Source organism: Poecilia reticulata, chromosome 23 (assembly GCF_904066995.2).
Source record: "Poecilia reticulata chromosome 23, P_reticulata-male-v2, whole genome shotgun sequence".
NCBI lineage: Eukaryota > Metazoa > Chordata > Actinopteri > Cyprinodontiformes > Poeciliidae > Poecilia > Poecilia reticulata.
Window position 1 is genome coordinate 9,894,192 of NC_088852.1, and position 20,096 is coordinate 9,914,287.

Consider the following 20,096-nt stretch of genomic DNA (forward strand, 5'->3'; position numbering starts at 1 on the left):
ATCTATCATAATGATAGCTGTGGATAATCCTGGCTCAGTGGGAAGAAACATTACTGTAGATGAATTTCTCAGAGTGAACAGATCATGTGCTTTGTTTCTGGACAGCAGATTAGCTTAACTAGGCGTCCTTTATTAAAAAAAAAAAAAGAAAGAAATTAATATACGACATCTTGTAAATAAAGCTTTTTGGAGGGGGGGGGAGAGCTGTGTAATGTCGTTGTTAGCTGCAGATAAAATGATGCCTTTGTCTGTTTGGGAACAAAAACACTGGCACTGTGTAATCATGGGAAGGTTGAGATTTAAGGAGCATTAACAAAACCAGACAGTGTGATCGGGTGTGGGAAAGTTGTCTGAAACAAACCCACACAGCAGCGATGATGATGATGATGATGATGATGATGATGACGACAATGATGATGATGATGACACGCAGGTCTTTTAATTAAGATTCTCCATGCTTTCCCTTAAGACCATCTAGCTCGAGGCTTTTAAACAATAAACTAAATCCTGGATAACATCAAAGGAATGAAACGTCTAATAATGACGATTAAAGAAACATATTTGGTCTCCAGTGTTTCTGAAATATTTACTTCATTGCGTCATGTTTTTTGTAAAGTGATATTTTTTCGTTTTTCTGCTCTTAGAATATAAGTAATGTCATAATCTCAATTGAAAACCCACTAAACCTGCTCTACCATGTGGGCAAAAACATTTGTCCCACATTAGGATCTGCAACCTTTCATGCAGCTTAAGTTAAACTTTTAACTTCTTTAAAAGTATTTTTAATGCTTTCTAACCTGCTTTACTTTTCCAGGCATTAGATCCGATCCCATTAAGCTCTGCACCTTACTTTTTGCAATATTGTGTTGTTGTTGTTTTTTGCATTCAGTCAAGCAAAAATAAATCTCCACAATGAGCTCATACTCTGAGTTTAAAGTGTCAAAGGTCAACAGAGTTTAAAAAGCTAGTTTAAAAAGTGGGTATCGAATAGGCGAGGATACCTTAAACACATCTTGTCAGTAAATTGGAGTTGGAGAAAAAAAAAACAACTAACATGTGTTGAGTGCAAATAAAGGTCTTCTGGTGACACACACACACACACACACACACACACACACACACACACACACACACACACACCAAAAAAAAAACTAGAATCAAGCTTTGGAACGTCATGATGTGCCAACAAACTCTTAGCTAAAATTAGTGGCAGTAATGAGTGACCTGACAGGCCTTGTTTTGCCCTCGCAGGTGCAAAGGCGGGAAAACAGAACCAGCAGCTGGCAGTTCACGTGAAATCCCTCCGGCAACTTGCTTTTCGCTCGATCAAACATTAACGTCTGCCATATCTCCTGCACATCCCTAATGAGTGCAAAACAGGCCGAGCTGTTCGTAACAGGCTTTGCTGAGTGCTATCGAAAGGCAGGACGGCGACTCGGGCCGGTCACTTTGTCTGGTGTCCAGCAGAGTCGCCCAACAACGGCACCGGTCTGTGAACATGGCTGACGACTAAAGGTTGAATGTAAAAAATGCTGCAGAGGAAGAAAAAAAACAGCATATTTACTAGCGTGCGTGCGTGCATATCCATTGGAAAGTATATCAATACCATGTCATACATAAATGATGACTGTAAACATGTTAACCCTTGAGACATACAGCATCATGTATCATCATTTATTCCCATTAATGCTTTGTCTGGTTTTCATAGATGGAAAAGAACTTGATTCAGGCTCTTCCACGTTTCCTTTTGGTGTCGGACCAAACTGTGGTGCGACACAACCACAATCATTCTGCCAGAATCGATCAAATTATTCGGTTTAAAGATTAGAACAGGTTTGTAGAGAAAAATAGTTTAGTTTTTAGGTCTCTTAGAAAGGACGCCTGACGTCATGCATCCGTGCGTTTTTCTTTTTTAGAGTAGCTGCCGCTGTCACTGTATTTCTGTGCTTTCCGTTTTTCTTTCCCATCGAAGGTACCACTTGCTCTGGGTTTTTTTTTTTGTTGTTGTTCTGTCTCTCCCTCCTTTCCTCTTAACCCTGCAGCCATGTGTTACAGATGGCCGTGCATGTTGAACCCAGTTCTGTTGAAATGTCTCCTTGTTAAAAGGGAGTGGTTGCTGTCCACTGGCCCAGTATTAAAGGTCAATGAGTCGACGCAATTGGCTCGGATTCAACAGCAAACTTTTGAATGAGCAACATTTTATCATGAGCTGAATTCGTATTGTAATATACGCAGGACCGAATTGGCAAGTTTGTCTCTTTCGTTATGTTTTATGTGGTGGGTTATTGGAATAAATTTTGACGCGTAAGCCAGAAAGTGCTCAGTAACGGTGTAGCGACGGTATTGATGAAACATTTTCTCAACCCAAAACAGATACTCTTAGAATAGGAATTTTATTTATTTATTTATTTTTATTAAATGAAGTGCCACACCTCTTCTAAGCTGTCTAGATTTTCGTTTCTTGACAGCTGCATTACATGAGCTGCCTCCTGAAATGACATGACGACTATTTATGCTGCAGCAAAAATTCTCCTTGCGTAGACAATTTCTAAACGTCTGGAGTCTCTTTTCCACGTCCCTTTCCCCGAGGTGTGGTGCTGTTTTATGAATGAGTCGTTATGCAAGAAACAGTGACCTGAATACAGACAGGCAAAAAAGATGAAGGGAGGGAGGAAGGGGGAGGATGACGGAGGAGGCTCCGCTCCTGCAACTCAAGTAACATCATCTTCCTGTGAAAAGGAATCCTGACTCATTTTCTTTGTGCTTGTTGACACCTACATCGCAACTGTTTTTCTGCTCAGTGCTTCTTTTTTTGTTGTTATAAGAACTGTTGTGTTTGAAAGCACAAGAAAAGTTGGAGATTTATGAGCGTTTGATAAGACGGGTCAAGGTCAAACTCCTCCTAGCAACAACCGGAAGATGTTTTGTAGATCTTTTTACGTGTCGTGTCACCAAGGCAGATGTGGCGCTGTGAAAAACGAATATCTTTCTTCCGGTTTTCAGATCGTCACACACATGTCAACTCGACACAATCATGAGTGGCAATTTCCAAACTGCGATATTATTTGCTAAGAGTTAAAAATGTATCCAAACTCTCCTGTATCTATGTGAAAAATACAGTTGGATCCACTAAACAGAACCTGTCTGGCAGCACGAAGTAGGCTAGGAAAAAAAAACCACTCCACGTCTGACCAAAAGAACACAAATACTTTACCAAAAACAACCTTGATGATACCCCAAAAAATGTGAACTGAAGAACCAGAACTGGAATATTTTTAAACAGTTTCATGCCTACAGTCAGACATCTTTACTTTAAGCTCAGGCACATTTGAACATAAACAATCCACTACAAAAAAAATAAAAAATGTGGAATGCTCTAGTAAAAGTCTGGACTTAAATCTGATTTTGGTGCTACTTGGAAACCCTCCAACACATCTTGGAGGGAGAGCGAGCCAAGATAATGATGTAACTCAGACATTTCTACATCCTCCCATTGGACCTTCCACATCTCTGACACAGATTCAGAAACAATTTAGCTGCAGCCAGCAAAAGCCTTTTGATTGAATTACTTAATTACAGAACAAGAGCAACATAGATTAAACTTGGCACGATTGCAGAATGATTAAATTGTCATTCTTAATGATTGTTTTCACATTAATAAATCCTGCACCCCCCCTCATCCACTTATTGCTTCATGTGAAGCATCAAAGGTCATGTGTCGATCTGTCTGGGACACATCAGCGTGACTAACACTTGGAGGTCAGAGTAGAGTTTGTTTTTAATAATCCAATCAGAGATTAGAGAGAGCTACCGATCAGAAAAGACGGAATTTGCTCTGGAAATTGACAGCTTCAGCTTTGTGCCTCCGTAGTCGTTATCCAGTTCAAACCTCAAACTTTCCGTGGAAACTAATCGACACAGAACGGCGACTCGCTGCTGGACAGGCTGCCGATCAGCGCTGTCAGCACGGCTCCCTCGGAAGCAGCGGCACAGAGTCGTGGTGGGTTTGTTTACACGTCGTGTGGTGGTTATCGTGGCTCCCGGTCAGAGACGCTGAATGGAGGCTGTTAATTATTTACAAAATAAACACGGGAGCACGAGACGACTGCCGGACCGCTGCCTGTGTGTGTTTGCAGTGTTTTGTGTGTGTGTGTGTGTGTGTGTGTGTGTGTGTGTGTGTGTGTGTGTGTGTGCGTGCGTGCGTGCGTGCGTGCGTGCGTGCGTGTGTGTGTGTGTGACAAGACCCATGCTCCAACTGGATTACTCCACAGTAATGTGGTGCAAAGTGACGTCAAGCATTTTTAAAAAACAAGTACAGCATGAATCCACCATTATTTGTGACAACATGGAAACAAAATTAAAAAAACAAGACAATAATTTACTCTGAACCACAGGGTTTATTATATTATATGTAATAGACCAACAGATTCTCAACTAAATTTAGGACAGGACTTTAACGAGGCCTTTCTGACACATGCATACGCTTTTATCTAAACAATAGATGTAATTCTGGCTTTTTAATTGTTATTAACCTGTTAAGAAGTAAACTTTGCCCCAGTTGTAAGTCGTACTCAGCCTCTATCATGGCACGATTCTGCCACCACCGTGCCTCATAATGGGTTAGGAGAATTGTACATTTCCTGCCATGCACAGTGGTTTGTCTACAGGCAAAACAAAGTCATTTTTTCAAAAATGACTTCCCATGGTTTTCTTTCCAGCTTCAGATACTGGTTGTGTTCAGCGCCTGTGAGTTTGTTTGAATAACTTTAACAGCTAATAACTTTAAACATTTCCTCACTGGTCTGCATGATTCTGTCAGTTCTATAATGTTCTCTAGAAACAGGTGATGTGAGAACGCAGGAGGTTGCACCGCATAAAGACGGCTGAATGCAAATAGAGGACGCACTTTTTGGATGCACACTTTTTTTCAGCTTTTATTTGTTAAAACATTCGAAATCCATCTTTTCGTTCTTCTGCTTTATGCGTTTATACTTTACGTGGTTTATAGCGTTGGATCCTGGCAAAATGTATTCGAATTAGTCGTCTTCAACATCAAAGCGATTTGTCTGTTTACGTTTGAGCAGGGGGGAAATTCATACAAGGTCAAACCGTCATTTAATCATAGTAGCAAAGTACTGACAATTTGTGTAAATTATCTGCTAAAGTCCAACAGCATCTAGGGGATTTGGCAAGAATTTAAAGGCACACACACACGCACGCACGCACGCACACACACACACACACACACACACACACACACACACAAATTTGCTCTTGTGTCCTTGTCTGCAGTGTTGTTATATATAGAGAGCGAAGTAGAAGGATGGCTCAGGACAGCCTGTTCTTGCTATTGATGAAAAACTCAGGCGCAGAGGAGGAATCCCTCTTATTACGTTCCACACACAAACACAAAGTTGCATGCATACGGCTTTTTTTTTTTTTTCTATGTGGATCTTGTTTGGTTTTACTCTTGCTAAATATATCAGGAAGTAATAGTGATTTTTTTTGTTTTGTTTTTCACTTGTAAGGACTGCCGTTTTTTTTTTTATGCGTGACGCCTGCTTTAACATGCATAGAACCTCCTTTGTGCATTTTACCAGGATGCCTCATTCACTAAGGCCTGCTGCAGCAGTTTTTTTTATGCACAAGTAAAAAAGAAAAGCCATAGAGCAGCAGCATCGAGAGGTTAAAGACTTGGGGACTTCAAAGGAACAGGTCAGCAGAGCGAAAGGATGAATCAAAACTAAGTGGGAAAAAAAATCACTGCCTGCAGTAATATCCCACTGCAGCTGTCTTGTGTAACCCTAAATCTCTTCAAATATTGAAAGCCTGGGGTACCTGCTGCAGCCTCCACAAGGGATTCCCTTTTGGTTTGCTGAATTTTGGTTTTACGCATGGGAGGATAATTAGGGTGGTTATGTAACGAGGGGAGGGGGTGAGGTGAGGTGAGAAGGTTTGGACTGCAGTGCCCCTCTGGTTTATCTGCAGTGGGACAGGGAGGAGGACGAGAAAAGGGGATGAAAAGTTAAGAAAAGAGTGTTGATGAAAAACATAAGGAAGATGAAGGAGATTAAAAAAAAGTGGGTAAATCAGAGAAAGTAGAAGGGAAGAAGGGAAGGGCGGGGAAAGACTGAAGGTTATATAAAACCATTAGGTTTCATAACAGATAGCAGATATCCTCTCTGGTCAGAGAAGCTCCCTCATATTCCCCAGCAACCAACGGGTTTACATCAGGTATGCCCAGTAAATCCGGCGTCACCCGACAGTTCATCAGCGGCAGAATGTGACGGGAATGTTTTTACCTTCAGTCAGCAGAGAGACGATCCGCTGTGTCAGAGGAGAAGGCCTATGTTTAGGATCCTGACTCTGGAGGTGGGTCTTCATAAAAACATCAGAAAAAAACGTACAAACCTAATAATGTCAGAATAAAAAGTTAGTAACAAAGTACATTTTGATGGAAACCCTCTAAGCTGAAAATCCTAAATCATATTTTTTTGCCCCACCTAAACATCCCATCATCTTTAATAGATTTAGTAAAAAGTTGCTGAATAAATTGTTCAAAGTCGTCCATAATTCTGTGTTATCTCCAGAGTTTTCAACAGGATTTTCTTTTCAGGTGGAACAAGCCCACAGCATCACAGATATTCCACCATACTTAACGGTATCCGTGAGGTGCCTTTTCATCCTTTGTTTGTAGTTTGCTGTGAATTTTTTTTTAAAAATTAGGATATTTTCCCTGTTAATATTTTGAATCTCCTTGACCTGACCCACAAGGAAATCTGTTTTATCTATTAAATTATTTTTAAATTTGATGTATTTTATAGGTATAGTAAGATTTAACGGAAAATTCTCTTTTCTAAATCAATCTGCTTGATTGTATAACCTTTGCTCAGAATTAAAATAATGCAACTAAATACAAGCATTTGAAGTTGACCCATTTCTGTTTTGAGTAAAATAATAATAATAATAATAAAAATTAAAAAAAAAACAATCAAAACACAGTTGACAGAATCTGTATTGACCCGCAAACCTGTAATACAAAAACATGTACTTGTGGCCGGTAATTGCATGTTTTCCGTTTATAGTTTTCCAGATATATCTAAGGTCGTCGTGCGTCAGGGACTGACTAACTGTAGGAAATATCCCTTTGCTTAGCTGCGGCTGACCGCCGCAACAACAAAGCTGCAACAACAAAGCCCTTTGCAGAGGCAGTGGCCTCACAGGCTGGTTAATGTTTTCTCAGATTGTTGCAGATAGTGACGGGAGAATCGCTTCCTGCACTTCCACCCAAAGATCGAGCCTCCATGACTCATTGTTGCCATATAAACCAAAGTATGACCATAAAACACTAAGCTTCTTTTAAACAGACGGCTGGTCACCAGAAAAGTCACCTCTTTCTGACAAATAGATTTAAACTCCTAAAATAGAAAGACTTCACTTTAATCAGATCATAGGTAAAAGTCTAAACTGGAGGAATAAAAGGCAATTTAAATAACTCGCCTTGTTTGTATACTTTTTGACGAGGAGTGATTGATTCGAGGATCATTTTCTGCCTGCAGTGCCCCCTGGTGGCCTCAGGAAGAAATAACGCGTAAGGATTACAATTAGCCATTTTCCTGCTCGTAAACCAACCTTGATAGCAAAAGGTTAGCTTGAAGTTTGACATATTCCAAATCAGTGTTATTTGCCTCATATTTTAGTGGTCATAATATTATTGGAAACTGAGAAGATGAACAGTAAACTTATGTAAAAACCAAAAGAAAAAAATGTGTGCTTACCTGACCAGAATACGTTCTTCCACGTTTGTTGCATTCCCATCATGGTTTGTGGCGAACTACAAGCTGGACTTCTTAGCTCTCCCTCGTGGAGTTTAGGTTTTTGAAGTTCACATCCAACATTTGTGCTGTTCACAGATTCTTCCACCAAAGCTGTGTTGTGTTGCAGCGCTGTCACACTTTTTCCATTTTAAAAGACGAGCTGCTCTGTTAAATGTTCACAGCTTGAAGCATTGTTTGAAAATGTAACGTTGCTCTGAACTTCTCCACAACTTCATTCCTGGCCTGTCTGCTACATTCCCAATGTTCCACATTGGGTCGCCACAGAACAAACGGGTTATAATAAGATTAAATTACATTCTCTGTATACTAGCTATGTGACCTCTGAGGTAACTGATGGCACTGGTCTTTTTTTAAGGGAATCACAATAAATAAAACCAAATTCAAATGGGCAGAATTTTCAGATATTAGTAAGTTAAAAACCTTTTTCCTTTTTCTTTTCTGCTTCACGGCTAAGCCTTACTTCGTCTTTGTTAAACTTCTATTTCGATAAAACACACTCATGTCTGTGGATGACAAAAATATGTCCAACCTACAGCAACATATGTTATTCTTGAAATTAGTTTTACCTACATTTTCTGGGGCAGAATTACTCAGACGAGTAACTTAACATTGATTGTTTGTTTTTGAATACATCCAAGTCATTTTGATGAATTCACACCCTGTATCTATTTGTATGTGGAGTAATTTTTGTTATTTTGGTGTTACAGTTATCAAGAAAACAATATGTGGTTTAGTTTTAACGACTTTCCTGAGCACCAGAAAACATGGGGTCACTTTGAAACCACTCGTAAATGTGTGAACAGCTCCCCCTTGTGGACATAACTGGTTCACCACATGAACTCCGAACTCCAGCGGAAATGAGGTCAAATGTACGCACCATTAACAAATTAAACCAGAACGATTTAGTAGTTTCTCTAGATGCAACAAAACACTAAACTTGTAACACCCACTGCAGTCTGAACAATACTCAGCACGTTTACGACGAGCATTTGTTCTGACCTGCTGCAGACTTGATTCACAGCCAGACGCACGCCTCTTTTATCACTCCTGTGGAATGTTTTGCCCACAAAGGCCTCCAGTTCATTAAGGTTTGATAAGTAATTATGTCTTACCGAAAACGACCAGAGTTTTGCAAAAAAAATTTGCAATGAGGGTGAATAATTTCAGGTGCAACTCTATGTGGGCTTTTTCAAAGTGACGCTAAACTTTTAAGTGTAATCTTCTAATGATTCACGCTGCACACCTTGAAAATAAAAAAACAGAGGAGACTCCTCTTACTTACTCAACTCAGTTTATTTACAGCATGTTTGAAGAGCCATGTAAGCAAATGTACTCAAATCATCGACAGAATTGCTTTTCTTTTTTTTTTTTCTCCAGTACACATGGGGAGCTGGTTTCATCAGTTTGATCTCAAATTATTTCCATCTAGCTGCTCCAAACCACTTCCTGCCATAAACTCCAGTTGGAAAACAATAAATTAAAGATTTATGGCAATCCTTTAGGGTTTAAGCTAGAGAAAACATAGCAGTTAGTAACTGGATGACAAATCTAAGCGACAACTAGAGGACGATAACCCTCCTCCCGACCCCAACAAAAATGTATTTTACAACATGTTAAGTCCTAACCCAGATACTGAGGCAATAGTCTGTTGAGACACAAATCTGACCACAGAAATCATCATTCAGCCTCCCACACTAGTAGATGTTGACAGCTTTCTTCCCTCCAACACAAAATCCTGTAGGAATTGAGGAAATGTTTTATTTTGTAACATCACCTTTTCTTTCTGCCACCAAACTGACCTTATTCCCCCCTCTGGAGTCAAGTAAATGCACTTGCATAATCGTTACATTATTACAGACAGTTGGAACATAAGCGTGACTGACTCAAAAAAGAAGAAGAAAACGAACACCCATATGAACCAGTTCGTGTTGCTCTGATCAGCGTGGGTCTGATGGATGCCTTCATTTATTGTTCTTAAAATCAAAAGATGGACAGGCAGCTAAAGCAAAAGTCAGTTTCAGCACTTCTAAACCTTCTTTATTTACCGACTGAGATCATTCTAGATGTGTTGGGAAATGACTTTAAGCGTGTGAATGTACTCTGCTCACCCTCCCCACAAGGTCCAAAAATATTCCTGACACGAAAAGAAAACAACAAAGAAAAAAAACAAAACAACGTTGCCTCTGGTTCTGTAATAACTTCCTTTCATTATCCAGGTTTTGCAGATGTTCAAATACCTGATTTGATCACAGAAACTTGAAATTGCATGGAGATAAAAATGATAAATGCAGAGGATGTTTTATGTTCCAGAATAAAACTAATTTAGCAAATATGTAAATTGTAACGTGAACTGTTCTGAGTTGAAGGACGATTTGTCTCACTTAGCTGAGAGAGAACAATTTACCGCAGCGATTTTGAACACTAATTTTTTTAAATGTTAATTTGTTTAGATTGACCAACTTTTACTAAAATCTTTTATTAACCTCAAACTCTTCTTGCTTTTTAGGACATAAAATTCATATTCCCTCATTTCACTACTCCCAGATGGAAAACAAATGCTTTCCATCTGCTGCTTGAACAAATTAAAAAAAAAAATTAAAAAAAGACATAAAGATGTGTTGACAAATGATGGGTTTGTTAAAAGAAAAAAACTTTAATGAATATTTCTGCAAACGTACCAGTCTGTGACTAGCTCAGAACAACATGTCGCATGTACTTTAAGACATGGGGAGGGTGTTGATGGTTGTCCATGCATTTAAATAGCAACACAGAAAAAAAAAAGAAGAAAAACAAAAGGCTAACACACACTTAACGCGTCTTAAGAGAGGAAAATAAGTCACCCACGGGTCTGCAGCAGTAATTCTCATCATTTCTTTCAAATATATTTGGACTTATTTCTTGTTTTTTTTTTTTGTTTTGTTTTTTTCTTTCGTATGTGTCCGTTAAATTCAAAGGTTGACAGTATAGGAGTACATTTTGTGGATCACATTCAGACGCCTCTTCTCGGTTCCTCTATACTTCAGTGTTGCTCGCGTAGAGCCTGGTCCATGTTCGGGCTGCAGGAGGGGAGAGGAGGGGAGGGGAGAGAAACAGGAAGCTTGTGATGTCGAGCAAAGGTGGTGAAACGATTGTTTAACCGATCTGAATCATCTGGAAGTGCTCCAGAATGATGAGGATTATTTATAGAAAGACTTGAGACTGTAAAGTTGTTTTCTCTGCGATCCAGCAGGGACTGGACTGCTACACTCTGACTCCAAATCAAATATAAAGTGGCTTTTACTCCACGTCGAAACAGCGCGAAGTCGTTCTGCGCTCGTGCTGTTCGGCTCAGCCGGCCTTCGGTAGCTCCTCTGTAGGAGCTCGTAAAAACAACCTCCGAGATAAGATCGTAAGATTTAACAGCGCAGATGTGGTTCACTGACATTTTTAAGGAAACGAAACTGATGACGGAGCAGAGCTTTGGTAATAAATTATAATAAATGACAAAACACCATAAAAAAATAAAAAAAAGTTAGGAGGAAGCAAACTGAGTATTTTCCGGATACATTTGTGCTTAAGATGCTGTGTTATGGTTTTATTATAAAATAAAGTACAGATGCGCTGATCAGGACTTTCCGGTTTTTGTTTTGCTGATGACATCATCAACGACCACTCCTGCAATATTTGATGAGATTATATTTTTGACAACTACGACCGTTTTCCTGTAAATATCTATGCAAGATTGAGTTGCTTAATGATCTCACTTCTCAAACCTTTTAATGTTGATTAAGAACAAATGTGACCAAATATATTATAAACATAAAGAGCATAAATGCCTAGCGTTTACATAGTCACGTTTGACTTTCTTGCAGTCCATTGTAACAAGAATATTGTGAAATTGTGACAGATTCGCAATGTGCACTGATGTTTTTAAAGTTTTCCCAGGCAGAAGTTGTCTAATCACTTTCTAGGATTCTGCCAACAGGAGTTTCTTAAAAATAAAATGAGGTTAGACAAGGTGTCTCTCTGGCATGTTGCCAGCTGTTTAACTTTCAGATGCACGTCTGACTGATTAGCGAGTCGTCTGTGGTCATGTGCAGCCAAGTCAATCATCTAAATAACACCAAAACTTTTTGACGATTGTCAAAAACTTGTTCTGAAAATACAGGAATGTACGATATTGTAGAAAAACTCCTATAGGGCATAATGTGAATAAATACAAGCCGTTTCCTGTTCATTTTGCTTCAAGGGGTTGGACTCATGACTGCACTGAGAGCTATTTATATCCATTTCTTAGCTTAATCTCATAAAATTTCAATTTTATATTCATATTTTAGAGAGCTGTGTTTTACCAGCTTTATTTTGTACTTTTCTGAGACCTTGACACCAGAAGGCTCCCATGTGTTGATCAATAAGCACATTATGTAAACTAATGCGCTTTAAGGTTTAATTAAACTGTTAAACTGTGGTATGAGTGAGAATCATTTCTTCATTTTATGTTGCACTCAAAATGGCTGCCTCTGTAAAACAACATGCAGCACATTTTTTTTTCTTAAAAACAAAAAGTCTGATGGATCCATCTGTAAATATAGTCAAGTGGCTGCAGGCTATTTGCATTTTCTGCCTCCAAACACCTCACAACATCCATCCATCATCTACACTCGCTCATCCTAACAAGGTTAGCCTAGCTCCAGCGTTAGTGGGAGAAAGGCAGGTACGCCCCGGAGGATTCAGGAATTCCTTTCACCTCTCCGTCTATTGTCTGCATTTGCCGTCTGATTATGTTAATGCTGTCCCTCCTACGAAGCCGCAGGCAGAGGCAGCGCCGGTTAGTGGTTCTTCTGCAGCCTGTAAAACTATCGCAGAGCTTCGGGTGTGGGTGGAATTTCAAAGATCTGGAATTCAGCTAATATTTCCAGCCATCTGTCAAAGCATTTCTCCAACTGCGAGCCGGCGACAACCTGAAGGAGCTGCAGTGCGGTTTGGCTGCTCTCATCCCCTTGTTTTCACATCAAATCGAATCAAAACAGATACATCTCAACACCGACCTGTCTCGATGGCATGGCTTTCGTTCTTCTTCCACTGCTCCGCGACGTCGTTTGCCAGGGGGTCGTCTGGGTTGGGAGCGCTTAATAATGCCTGGATAGATAGCAACACTGTGCGGATCTGCAGGGCTGGAGACCACTTGTCTGTTGGGAAAGATGCGAAAGAGAGAACCATTGATAGCGATGCAAAATATGCAAAACGAAGAAACGGCCGACAGAAAGACAACACGGATCCGCTGGAGAGCAGGAGCCGAGCGAAATTATTACAATAGCAGGGAGAAGCAACCAATCAAGATGATGCATTTCAATACAAAACAAATACAGCAGCAATACACAATGTCTTTTATTTGTGAGAACAACACATAGTGCACAGTTATAAAATTAAAGAATTGTCTGATTTTCAAAATTAGTTACTTTTAAAACCTAATAAATGCATTGAGACCCACAAATCCAGTGCATGTTAACATTTTGGCAAGGTCCATCAGGTAGACAGCGTCATCTCTTCTGAAGAAAGTGTTTTCCCACAATGCATCTGTGCCAACTGTAATGTTCAGCGGTGGAATATGAACTCTGGATGGGTGACACTGAGCTAAATTTTGTGGAATATTTTGTGGTATTCACTGCTATAACGATAAAAGTAAAACAATTTTTTTGAAATGGACGTTTTGCAGCAGTTCATGTAACTATTTACAGTCTAAACTTTACAAATGCTACTTTAAAACAATTAAAACTATTATAACTACTTCAGCACACCAGTTATATAAGGTTGTGCAATTCACCCAATAAAAAGCAAATACATTAAATTAAGTAATATTTTCAAACATTAATATTTATTGATGCTCTCATGAGACAGGCTGAATAAAATAGATAAAACAAGTTTATTTATTATTACCCCAATAAAACTAAACTGCATTTAGATTAAATTAAACACAGGCAGACTAATAGTCTAAACTAATAATGTATTCAGATTAAATCAATGCTACACTCCATGCCGTTTTAAATAGAGAATTAAAATGGATGTTTCGCTTTAAGCTTTTAAATTCTATTTTACTTTAATACATAGAAACATAATATAAAATAAAGTTTCATTTCCCAATGAAACTGGATTATTTGTTGCTTAAATTAAAGGCTGTTTTATGTGTAAATGTTGACATTAATCTTAAAAGTTCAAACAGAGTGTCGGTATTCCTTCAGACAACTGAACACAAAATATTATTAAAGGTTTTTTTTAATCAAAACTAATAACTTTAGACTGTCAGGTAGAAATTAGTTTTCTTTAGGTAAAGGAAAAGCAAATGAGAGACTCTCTCACCTTTCAAAATGTCTAAACATATTCTTCCCAGTTTGTCGACGTTGGGGTGATAGATTTTGGTCATGAATCGCACTTTGGGAGCTGCCATGGGATACTCTTCTGGAAGAAATAGTTCAAGTTTAAACGTGCCTCCCTCGAACGGAGAGTCCTGAGGCCCTGCGATGACCACATGGAAGTAGCGTGCGTTCCCCTCGTCGGGCGTAGCTGTGATCCCCGGGACGGGCTCTGCCATCAACCGCTGTGTCTCCTGCGTGTGATCGGGAAGACAGGCACGCACGCTTGTTGACTTTTATTAAAATAAGCATGCAAAGTGTTTCTTTCAAGTAGGTGACAGATGACAAGAGTCTGCCTTCGAGCGCGCACTTGCGAGACTACAATCCAGGAGTTCGGCGTGGAAACAACATGACTAATGACTAACTGATAGCTAATTTTACTAAAAGGCGTGCTTCTCTTTATATCTTAGAGTTTAGATTCTTGCATTCATCCGTCTCCATTTTCTGTTACTCAGCTCTCTTGTCTTGTTTAATCTGTATTGGCTGCAAATCAAAAAGCGCCCACAGCAGTGTTTGGCTTTGCCACTAGAAGTGTGACGTAAAGGGCAGACAGAGACTCATTAAATCACACTGAAATTAATATTAGGAGCTGCTGCTGTTAAACCACAGAAATAATGGGTGTAGGCTGGAAAATCATATGTAGACGCCAAGCTCTTGATGGTTTCACTTAGCAATAGGACGTGTTCTAAAAAATTTAAAAAATGCAAATTACTTTTAGATCTTATATTTGGCTACCAAAGTTTGGATAAATAAGCAGCCTTTTTCATAAACTAATCTATCTAGACACCCAAAAATCCAGTTTAATTATTTCAGAAACAAATAAAAAAAAAACAACAAAAAAAAGGGAAAGATTTTTATAACTGACCAAGCAGGTGCAGGCTTAAGTACCATCAGATGGGAGGAAACTGATTATATCTGACGCAAACAAACGCCTCTGTTGTAAAGGTGAAAGAAAAAAAATGTGGAACGACAAAAAAAATAGAAACCTGGAAGTGGTTTCACTTTGTCAACTTGACGGAGCAGGCAGAGAAAACCTGCCAAACCTGAGGCTCGGCGTGGCGGAAAAGGCTGATCGCGCTCACTGCCGGTGTTGTACCGAAAAAAAAAGCACCCTTGCTGATTGAAACACATTCTGTAAGGAAGTGGATATAAATGAGGCTGTCTGAAAAATCAATTTGATAAGCTTACTAAAGAAAGACGTGAGAATAGCCAACTTTCGTTCAATTTTTAATGCGTATAATGAACACTGAAATGCGCTTCCTGTGAGGGAGGGGGGTCTTAAAAGACAGGGGTGTTTCTTTTCGGCAAAACACTGGGCCAGGCCCAAAATGAGGCTGCGGTGCGGCGAAGGGAGGAAACCGCAGAGCAACTGGACTCACAATACACCATTTTCTTTTGGTTCGTTCAATGACACAGAAGCAATGCCAGTACATTTTCTCAAATTAAGGCAAATTCAACACTTCAGGACCGCACAAGGACATAGTTTCACAGAAAGCGCCAGGCATGTGTAGGAACCAGAGGGGCTACAGCAGCTAGCCTAGCTTGAACAGCGAATTCATTCATATGGCCACTGGGACGAATTACAATAACTGGCTCGTTAGTGAGATTAATTAGAAAAGAAATAAACGCCAAATAAAATTCTTCCGAGTTTAAGCACAAACCGACGAGAATGGAATAAACGGAAGTGGCAAACAAAACAGTTGCAGTGAAGCGAGTTAGCTCGACAGCTAGCAAGGCAGAGGCTAACGAGAAGCTACAAGCGCGACATGGTATTAATTTATTTCCCAAATAAAAACCGAGCGATTCCTAGAAAACTCTCACAGCGTCTTATATGCGTGCGCACACACACTATATTCGTTGTCAGGTGTACCTTTATAATCCTACGAGGCAAACCGGCCATCTTGTGTTAGCAGTTATATTTGTAGCCGCTGACTCGCCCTGTCTTCAGGTTGGATTGAGCGAAGTGCCGGGGCGGGGACTGATAACTCACTCCTCCGGTACATTCAGATGATGACCTAACGCCGTGTGGATCCAGCAGCATAGCTACACATTAAAAAAGTTCACATAGATTAATTAAATTGGAGTATTATTTAAAAGTTATTTTATGTCAGTAACTCTTTCACTAAGTGAAGTATATTATATAGACTAATTACACACACACTGATGTTTTCCAGCCGTTTTTATTCTGTAATTAGGATTTTCCACTTAAGAGATATGAAAAAAAAAACATTTGAAATTAGAATATATCAGATCAATAAATTAATCAGTTTAGTACACGAATTAGGGGTTAATGAAAGTACCTGGTTAAAGCTTATTTTTCAAAAGGTTCTTTTGATCCGATAAACTCATGTGAATGCATATTCTAATCTACTGATTAGAACTTTGACTGGGCCATTCCAACATGTATGCAGTGGCTCCCAAATTTATTCCGTCCCAGTTTCAGGTCTTTTCTGTCCTCTAACAGGTTTTCTTTTCTTTCTCTTTTGTCTTCTGTGCCCCCAAGGCTTTGGAACTCCCTTGCTCTGAGATCACGTTGTTTCCTTCTTTCGAAGCAGGAAAGGAAACTATTCCTTTCGTTTGAATTTGTTTTGAAGCACTTTGTTTCATCTTGAAAGGTATTATATGGATAAAGTTTTAATTACTTCTTTCTTAAGTGCCCAGTTTTTGTCAGGACTAAGACTGGTTAAGGTATCATCCATCTTTCCATTTTTTTCTGACAGCTTCCCAGAACCTACAGAAAAGAAAACAACATTCCAATAGCAGTATTGTGGCTTCTCCGTCGTGTTTCACGGAGAGGCGTGTCTTGGGATTTGCATTTAGGTTTAAAAGTAACATTTTTGGTCTCATCTGACCACATCAACTTCTTCATGAATGTGTTGCAAACTGTAAACAGTTCTTTCTTGCCATTCCATAATGGCTATATATTTTTTAAATTATAGTACAATATATATAGATAAGCATAGTAAGGAAACTGCACAAAATGCTAAATATAAACTGAGGTAAATGTTTGCTTTAAACATGTTTAGATTTTCAATCTTAATATACAAAACTGAAAGAAAAAGTTTAGTCTCATCATGAAATTTTAAACAATTGTTTTGAAATTAGCACAAATCCAGTGGGGGAAAAACAATTCCACATTACGATATTGATGATTTTGTTTAACTTTTTTACAGTTTTAAGTGTCTATGAACTTCAGTTTGTAATATAAATGTGGAATAACCCTTCTGTGGGAAAGACAATGCCTTTTAGATAAACAGCAACTAAGAACTCAAGTTCTTATGTTCACACAAAGCAATACTTAAAAATGTGAACTGTTATAAAACATGGCTGCACAAAGATCCATGTTTATCTAACCAGCAGTGAGGAATATGCCGACAAAAGGTTTCATAAAAATATTTACGAAAAAAATAATCTTAGATCTATAAACTAATATGCACAAGCCATTACATATAAATCCCTGAGTGCCTAAAGAAGGAAGTGTAAAACATTAGAACAATTAAAAAAAGGTTTAAAAGTGCTATATGAGGTCAGTTTGATTTCTTTCACCAAACAAATATAATCAGGTTTTCCTGATCATTCTATATTTGTGTTAGAATAAAATGTCTTGCCTGCAGCTCCTTTCTTTCAACAAATTTGAATTCTTTTTCAAACCAGCATTATACATCAGTTGATGATGATAGGGTCAGGGGGGTCAGGCAAAGCAAAACAGACTGAACATTCACCAGTTTATTATACAATGTTTTTACAAGTCAATCAGTGTATGCACGTTGATTATCTGTCCTTAGGGGGTTTTTTATTGATGCGCCTCGAGACGTACCTGTGGACAGTGAAAAGGATTGCTTAGTATTTGCAAACAACAATCTCAGATAGTAGAGAAATAAAAACGAGATAGGCCTGGTTACAGTAGACATACAGTATAAATAGGAACAGAGCAGTGTTGTTAATGTGAGAAAAGTAGAAAAAAATTGGATGATCATCTTTAACTGGTATAACACCGGTTTTAGTTCTATCTTACACAAACTACAAAGAGCAAAAAGCATTTTTACTCTCGTCTTCAATGGGATTTTAAGCAATACTTCAATGCAAAGTAATAAAACTGAAGAGGAGAAAAGATACATCGGTTTTCAGAAATGTGATGTGTGTATTAAGCCCTCTTGAGTTTCCTGAGCTAACGTAAGCTGCAAATATTCCACAGTGGGGCAGAACTTTTATCTTTTTCCCCCACTCAAAATCTTAGCTCAGGACAGCTTTCCTGTCTCTCCTGTTGAAATGTAAACCCCAAAGCACAATGCCACCACCAACGCGTTTCATGGTGGAAATAACACCAGATTTTTTCCGTAAAGCATTTAAAAAACCCATCCATCATATTTGTTGCAACTCACATTGAGCCACCCCTCCGTGTTTGCTTGTCTCATAAAATCCCAATAAACCACAGTGAAGTTTGGTTGAAATGTAAAAACTCCAAGGTGTACAATACTTTTGTCAGACACTGCTTGTTTAAACGTTGTTGTATTTGCATACTTACTGTCCTTTAGGATAAAAGCGGTGTTTGGTGGTGAAGAACATCTTGCTCAGCTCCTCTATAGTCGGCCCCTCTTTGCCGTCCAGCACCGCTTTGCTGAGGTGGGCTTTCAAAACTTGATCGTGGGTTTCTGCTTGGTTGGTCAGAGGGTCTGGTCGCTCTATGGGCTGCAGAGGTACGCACACATGATGGGGTTTTTTTATGCACACACTTATATAGCTTTTCCTGTCATACATATAGTGTGAACAACTTAATGAGTTTAAATAGTCAAAAAATAATGTTTCACTTCTCTATGTGAAACTGTTTGGCCTGAGCACAGAGTAGGTGAGCTTACCTGAGTGAGTTCATATGGAACGTCAACAGCAGGATGGTAGCATACTATGGTTTTCCCATCAGACGTAACACCTATTTCCACCTCACTAAATGATAGAAATTAAGAAGTTAATGTCCAAGATGTAGCTCAACAATTTAAGTATTTTGTTTTACTTCATGCAACTAAATTAAAATTTTGATTACTTTTTTTTTTTCCTACAAAAATGCATATCTTACAGGATCAAATCTGTCAACTTTTAGCTGAGAAATGGCTCCAGGATCGATCAAAACAAAATTTCTGCCAGTCTCAAAGCTTTAGGATAACACTGCCTAAAGTGTAATTAGACATGGAGGCACATTCAAAGTAACACACCAGTTATGGCCTTGAATTAATGAGGGATTAACACCGGACTTCTGTCGAAGTGACACCAAACAAGCTGCAAAGGGAAAAAAAGCAGAGATATAACTCGTCATCGGTACAATATCATGGTCCAGTGAAGGTGTCACAAAAACTACTTTAAACTGACTACAGGAGCACGTTATCCATTTCCGAAAATAAATAAGATAGTTATTATATTGAAAAGATAACGTATTCAAATATTTAATACAGTATTTAAATAAATATTTTCTGTATTTCACACCGAGAAACCTGTATTAACATCGACGGTGTACTAAATAAAAATGCTTTAGAGCTTAACAGACGTCAAGGTTAGCCTCACTGTTAGCCTTAGCAGCTATCGTCAAGTGTTAAAGGCGCTTTAAATGGGAAACTCAGCAACTATAACACCGTTATGGGTTCGCTCTGAGTGAAAACAACACTTACTTTGCACATTTCGCAGCGTAGCACCGTATAAAAGTCGAGATGCAGCGCTGTGCAGCTTGCACAAGTGACCCGACGCCATGCTCGGTTATTATGAAGTGTGCGTCAAAATAATAGTTCCGACTAAGCAATCCGATCAAAGGTTCCTATACTACTAACTAACTAGCTGAAGAAATAACTTTATTTTTAAGTTAAAAATCTTAAAAGTTAAAAAC

The 20,096-nt window shown here is 38.9% G+C and overlaps 2 protein-coding genes across 2 annotated transcripts; both read right to left on the reverse strand.

Moving 5' to 3' along the window:
- Positions 1-9,112: 9,112 nt before the first annotated feature.
- Positions 9,113-16,255, reverse strand: ube2nb (ubiquitin-conjugating enzyme E2Nb). The gene is made up of 4 exons (XM_008400932.3): positions 16,098-16,255; positions 14,175-14,421; positions 12,866-13,006; positions 9,113-10,894 (listed from the first exon to the last, which is right to left on the reverse strand). The coding sequence occupies exons 1-4, from the start codon at positions 16,125-16,127 to the stop codon at positions 10,851-10,853; spliced, it is 462 nt and encodes a 153-aa protein (XP_008399154.1). The 5' UTR covers positions 16,128-16,255; the 3' UTR covers positions 9,113-10,850.
- Positions 16,256-17,938: 1,683 nt separating this feature from the next.
- mrpl42 (mitochondrial ribosomal protein L42) lies at positions 17,939-20,042 on the reverse strand. The gene is made up of 5 exons (XM_008400933.3): positions 19,885-20,042; positions 19,435-19,498; positions 19,084-19,168; positions 18,753-18,916; positions 17,939-18,044 (listed from the first exon to the last, which is right to left on the reverse strand). Exons 1-5 carry the CDS (start codon positions 19,961-19,963, stop codon positions 17,999-18,001), a joined length of 438 nt encoding a protein of 145 aa, XP_008399155.2. The 5' UTR covers positions 19,964-20,042; the 3' UTR covers positions 17,939-17,998.
- Between the last annotated feature and the right edge of the window lie 54 nt (positions 20,043-20,096).

What these genes read in the sequence shown, in the direction of transcription:
- ube2nb (XM_008400932.3), bottom strand. Translation starts at nt 16,127, where the DNA reads ATGGCCGGTTTGCCTCGTAGGATTATAAAG. An exon ending in ATGTTTAGACATTTTGAAAG is followed by an intron (nt 13,007 to 14,174) that starts GTGAGAGAGTCT and finishes CTTTCCCAACAG; the next exon opens with ACAAGTGGTCTCCAGCCCTG. An exon ending in AAGCCATGCCATCGAGACAG is followed by an intron (nt 10,895 to 12,865) that starts GTCGGTGTTGAG and finishes CCCCTCCTGCAG; the next exon opens with CCCGAACATGGACCAGGCTC.
- mrpl42 (XM_008400933.3), bottom strand. Translation starts at nt 19,963, where the DNA reads ATGGCGTCGGGTCACTTGTGCAAGCTGCACAGCGCTGCATCTCGACTT. An exon ending in TTAATTCAAGGCCATAACTG is followed by an intron (nt 19,169 to 19,434) that starts GTGTGTTACTTT and finishes TCTATCATTTAG; the next exon opens with TGAGGTGGAAATAGGTGTTA. An exon ending in CGCTTTTATCCTAAAGGACA is followed by an intron (nt 18,045 to 18,752) that starts GTAAGTATGCAA and finishes CACTGTCCACAG; the next exon opens with GTACGTCTCGAGGCGCATCA.